A 6,238-nucleotide genomic window follows, 5' to 3' on the forward strand; every position below is an offset into this window, starting at 1 on the left:
AACGCAGAGAGTTCTCTCTGCATGTCACCACATACAGCCCCGCTGCTCTGTGTTACTTCCTGAAACTCGATCGCTCTTAAATGTTAATATACTTGGCCAACGTATCTATCATACAAAATAAAGCAAGCTGCCAAACGGTAATGTCTTCATTTAATGTAGAACGCAAAACATCGTTAAACCTGCATTCCTGTAATAAAGTTAACGTTTGAGTCGGCTTTAAAACGGAGCGGGTGGTGGAGGTGGGAGGGACTATTTTATTTCGTGGAAGACTGATTTACAGTATGAATAACAGACATTTAGCCATTTAGATTGCTTTATTTATTACACATGGAAATATAAATGACTGGTCTTATTGTTTTGTTGGCAAGTGACCATGGTATAAGCGGGTTAATGCACTTCGAGGTGTCCATTATCACTTTTTAAGGGACTTCGCGGAGGCAAACCATCCTCGGCTTCGCCTCGGACGGTTCACGCCTCCACGTCGTCCCTTAAAAAGTGATAATGGACACCTCGTCGTACATTAACCCTTACATGAACTACAGTTGAACGGTCTCACTCCACTTTACAGGTCTGTTACAATGTAACTACATATGAACTACAGTTGAACAGACTCACTCCACTTTACAGGTCTGTTACAATGTAACTACATAATGAACTACAGTTGAACAGACTCACTCCACTTTACAGGTCCGGTACCATGTAACTACATATGAACTACAGTTGAACAGACTCACTCCACTTTACAGGTATGTTACAATGTAACTACATAATGAACTACAGTTGAACAGACTCACTCCATTTTACAGGTCTGTTACAATGTAACTACATATGAACATAATTTAGAACTATTGGCAATTACTGTGTAATTACATTTGGTGTTCATGTGTAATTACAAATAGTTCATATGTAACTAGGGTACCTGTAAAATAAAGGGTTACCAATATTTGTTGTCTTTTATTTCAAGTGTACATTCTGTATAATTCAATCCATTTTGTAGCCCATTGGAGGTCAGAATGATTAAACTCAAAGCAAAAACAGGGAAAGAATTCAACAAGTCAACCATAGACACGTTTCACATTTTATCAAACTGATCAAAATTATGACTGAACAAAAATATCAAAATCATTTCCCTAAACATCAAAGCTTGGTTTAGCACTATTATGGCTCTAGGAAATCTATCTCCTGCAGACTGATAAAACACATGGGCCCCATTTTCTAAAAATTAGACAAACCACGAAGCCAAGAATACATTCTGCTTACACACACATTCTCAGTTTTCACAGACAATGCATTCCCAGTCCCATGCAACAGTCCTGTAGCCTAAGCACAAGCAGCCGTGTGTGTGTGTGTGTGTGTGTGTGTGTGTGTGTGTGTGTGTGTGTGTGTGTGTGTGTGTGTGTGTGTGTGTGTGTGTGTGAGTCAGCCTGCGTGAGAGAGAGGGTGTGTGTGTGTGTGTGTGTGTGTGTGTGTGTGTGTGTGTGTGTGTGTGTGTGTGTGTGTGTGTGTGTGTGTGTGTGTGTGTGTGTGTGTTGTGAAACAGGATCTGTTTTCCTATGGCAGGTTTGGTGCAATAAGTGTATTTTGTGGAGACTGTTACCAAGCTGGGAGTTGTAATAGTGGAAGCAAGTAAAGGATGGGATTTATGAAAGTGCAGATTTAAATACAAGAATCACATGCAGTGTTAACAGAGGATTATGCCATCTCCATCTTGCTAACCTCCTCCCATTGTTTCAAACTGAATGCCACACCGACAAGTCACTAAACACACAGGGTTGCAACAGAGGATCTGAAGGCGCTCTATTGGCTGAATCCCCCTTGCTGGCTAGCCAGGCGTCCAATCAGCTGCCAGAACTCCAGAAAGGTGAGCTCCCCATCGCTGTTGCTGTCCAATGAACTCATGAGTTGGTCAATGACAGCAGTGTCACCAGCATTCTACAGGAACATTCAATAAAGTGTTACATACGTCTACATGGGAGTGTATCTCTGTGCTGTTTTGTATTTCTTGCTTTCCCTCAACTCCTCAAATCATCAGCACTGACAGACCCTATTGCTAGTTTAGCAGTTCAATGCAGGGTAAGAGGGGAGGAGACAAGGCAGAGGCTAGCTGACACCTAGCTGCCATACCAGTTAAGAACAGGTAGCCTAAATCATCTTTCGAAGTTACTTTTTTCACCTGTGAAAACAGGTAAAAAAAAAGTCAGGCACTTTTTTCGGTTTGTTGTAATACTCATATCGGCCACAAGAGTGAGGCCAATGTGCAGTGGAAGTGCCAGAAACTGCAGTTCCTCGAATGGCCGCTTGAAGCTGCCTGCAAAACGGAGTCATTCCACCTCCATGTTAAAATGCCTACAGGAGAAATGAACATGTTTACAGCCTGGTTCAAAAAAGGTTTTGGTCGTTGGCTAATTTCACCTTTCATGACACCTGTAGGCTACAGGAGTGAATTTTTATAGAACTCACCTAAATAGATGATAAAAAAAAGACTATGTTTTGACCATGACTGACAGGTCGCCTGTCCAGTGATAACGCAGCTCGCTGATCACAGACCAAAACAAGCTGCGTCTCTGTGGGAAACTCCTGGCTCACATGAGCTGCGCGAGAGCCAGGAGGGCAGCGGCACCATAGCCCATAGCTCGGCCTCGCCTGCCCTATTGGCGTCCGCGTGCGGGTGCGTGTTGCTCTGTTATTGCATCAGTGATGTCACAATGCCTCCGCTCCGTGTGTGTGTGTGCGCCACATAATCAGTGTGTGTGTGTGTGTGTGTGTGTGTGTGTGTGTGTGTGTGTGTGTGTGTGTGTGTGTGTGTGTGTGTGTGTGTGTGTGTGTGTGTGTGTGTGTGTGTGTGTGTGTGTGTGTGTGCGCCCCCCTGTGATATCACGGATCAGTCTTGTCTTGTCACAATGCTTCCGTGTGTCCGCGTGCGGGTGCGTGTTGCTCTGTTATTGCATCAGTGATGTCACAATGCCTCCGTGTGTGTGTGTGTGTGTGTGTGTGTGTGTGTGTGTGTGTGTGTGTGTGTGTGTGTGTGTGTGTGTGTGTGTGTGTGTGTGTGTGTGTGTGTGTGTGTGTGTGTGTGTGTGTGTGTGTGTGTGCAGGGCCGCTGGAAGTCACTTTAAGCAGGGGGTGCTGGGAGGAAGGGACCAAAAAAAAATTGTGTTTTTTTTTTTTTTACATTTTTTTGCCATATTTAGAGGAATATCTAATTTTAAATTCACATTAGGATACTGTTGTGATGTAATTATTCAGTATTTCCTCCTTTTCTCACTCATTCAGAGCAAAGAGGGATATATATAGCATGATGATAATGCTCCCTATTTGCTCTGAATACACCAGTTAACATGACACAGACTTAACATGATAGAAATATTATCAGCTAACTTAATGACTAGACTAATTATTCTGATCTGAATGGCATATATCAAGAAACATTGACTCCTCTCTTTGCTGTATAGTGGGAGGTGCATTTTTGAGTAGGCTATTAAAATAGCATGTCAAGTTCACATTTCTTTATTGCCAGATTAAACAATTCGTATTGGTTGTTGGTTGGTTCAACACAACATGTGCGTGCATGCGCACTTCTTCTTCTTATAGCCTACAGCATGTAACTTCCTTGATTGTTATTGTTGATAATTCTATTTAAATAGGCTACATTTTCATTTCCCGAAACATTCTTAAACAAGAAAGGAACATAGTGCACTGCAAAATATTTGTAATTACATTTGTAAAAAAAAAATTGAAAAAAATTGAAAAAATCTAGGGGGTGCTGCAGCACCTGCAGCATCCCTACTTCCCGCGACCCTGTGTGTGTGTGCGCCTCATCAGTGTGTGTGTGTGTGTGTGTGCGTGTGCGTGTGCGTGTGCGTGTGCGTGTGCGTGTGCCCTTATTACTTTTGACATCATCACTGATGACATCACTGGTGACATCACATCATTAGATAGTTAGCCTAATTAAAAAAGAAATATATATATATATATACTGTACCGGTATATAATTATCGCTGTGGTATTACTGATTGTTAAACTAACTTAAACTTAACTCTTACCTTGACAAAGTTAGTGAGCTGTGCTGCTACCAGTCTCTGGAACTCTTCTCTGCTCAGTGTGTCGGCGGAACCATCGCTCCCAGCGAACGCCTTGAACTGGGACACCAGCACACCAATGGCAGACTCCATCACAAGCCAAAACACCAACACTAAAGGAACTAGGATTAGGGTAAAGTAAAAATGAGAAATACTTTTAAATGTGCTTTCACCTATGCCACTTATTGAATAATGCTGCTGCTGTTTGCCATCTCTCCAACTGTGTTAACTGGAAATAATGATCAGGATTAAAGCAATATAGTGATAGAGACAGAGACTCACCAACTCAGTAATGTCAAAGAAGTGAGTAAGTTGTGAGTGTGGCAGCCTTCCTGCCCCTTTTCTACCCCTCATAGTGAAAAAAGGGTTACTCATTCATTTATTTCTTATATATTTAGAGAGTGTTTCCTGCCCACTGTTCACTGCAATCAGTAACAGTGTAAGCCATATTACCCAAACACTGCTAGGATGCAAAGCACTGTTCTTTTCCATGACGTGATTGCATTCCCAAATGGAACTTATGCATGTAACTTTGCAGGGGTTACTGATCACTGGGTGAATCACCTATTTGCAGGACATCTGGGTTAGCATGGTTAAAAGTGTTACAGTGTGTGAGCACATAGTTTAATGTTTTGCTCATTTAATCTCATTCATTCTTTTTCCATACCCAGACTGATATTTGCACCATTGGACCGAATTCTTACTGTGAAGCGACAGTGTAAACCACTGTGCTGCACTCATCATTATACTGTAAATGCTGCAAAAACAAACTTACATTTTAGAATAAGGGACTGAGTTTGCTTTGGTTTCACCTCATGAAAGTCACATGATTTAAAGCTAGCATCAAGCACAATCAGCATAATAGAGGCAGTTGCTGCTAGCAAGCACAATGGCTTCCTAATACCCCCACACACCTAGCCTTCTTATCTCAGCTATATAACAATGACACAGGCACCTACACACCCACACACACACCCACACACACACACACACACACACACACACACACACACACACACACACACACACACACACACACACACACACACACACACACACACACACACACACACACACACACACACACACAGCTCCCTATCCCTGTATGCCTGCTACAGCAGTCTACACACACACACACACACACACACACACACACACACACACAGCTCCATATCCCTGTATGCCTGCTACAACAGTCTACACACACACACACACACACACACACACACACACACACACACACACACACACACACACACACGCACGCACACACACACACACACACACACACACACACACACACACACACGCACACACACACACACAGCTCTATATCCCTGTATGCCTGCAGCATACAGCAGTCTACACTTCTGCCTTCATTCCCCTGGTCGTCATTGAGGGAGGAGAATGTCATACTAATGTGAAATAAATGGCTTACAGAGAGGATTGAGAAATCATAATGTAATCCACAGTCGTATGAAAATAGTTGAGTTGTCTTCTTTCCATGGGGGTATGTTACTAGTTTATGGCTGATCATACTACTTTGTCTTATGAATGAAGCTTAGCTGTCCATGTGTGTGTGTGTGTGTGTGTGTAAACAGTTTCTGTCCATATTTTGAAATGTAATTCATAATCCTTAACTTCCTTGATTCAGCCCTCTCACGTCTACAACATTTAGCCATGATAATGGATACATTTAGCCATGATAATGGATACATTTTCAACTAGAAGCTTTTTCATGTTCAAAAGTAAACAGAGTTTAGGTTCACTCAAATTCCTCAAAAAACACAAAGATTCAGCTTTTCTTAAACATACAAGAAACTATAGGCCTGGTTGATCTACAGATGTATCTATTTAAAAAAAAACGCAATGTAATTCTGTTAGAACTTTATGAGAATTATATTTTGTTTGCCATTTATTGTAAAATAAGTGTACATTATGATATAGGTAATTTGCTGACAATGTGAACAATTATTTTTTCATTTCATTGTGACAGGATGGAAGGATGAAATCTACTTTATCCTGCTGCTGTGAAGAGACTAGCTGTATCCATTGATTGCAGGTCCCAGATGGTCTGTTGTTCACTGTTACCCCCGCCCCCCTAGCCAATTTAGCCAGTCTGCAGTAGATCACAACCTGTTTTTGTGTCCTTGTGGCTT

General features: G+C 41.9%; 1 protein-coding gene across 1 annotated transcript; it reads right to left on the reverse strand.

Annotated features, from left to right (window-relative positions):
• Positions 1-1,797: 1,797 nt before the first annotated feature.
• Positions 1,798-4,172, reverse strand: LOC310786228 (protein S100-A11-like; the record flags this gene model as incomplete). Its single annotated transcript, XM_083647395.1, has 2 exons — positions 1,798-1,932; positions 4,044-4,172. 2 exons carry the CDS (start codon positions 4,170-4,172, stop codon positions 1,798-1,800), a joined length of 264 nt encoding a protein of 87 aa, XP_083503521.1.
• Positions 4,173-6,238: the final 2,066 nt, after the last annotated feature.

This window comes from Poromitra crassiceps, assembly GCF_964638095.1.
Source record: "Poromitra crassiceps genome assembly, chromosome: 1".
Classification (NCBI taxonomy): Eukaryota; Metazoa; Chordata; class Actinopteri; order Beryciformes; family Melamphaidae; genus Poromitra; species Poromitra crassiceps.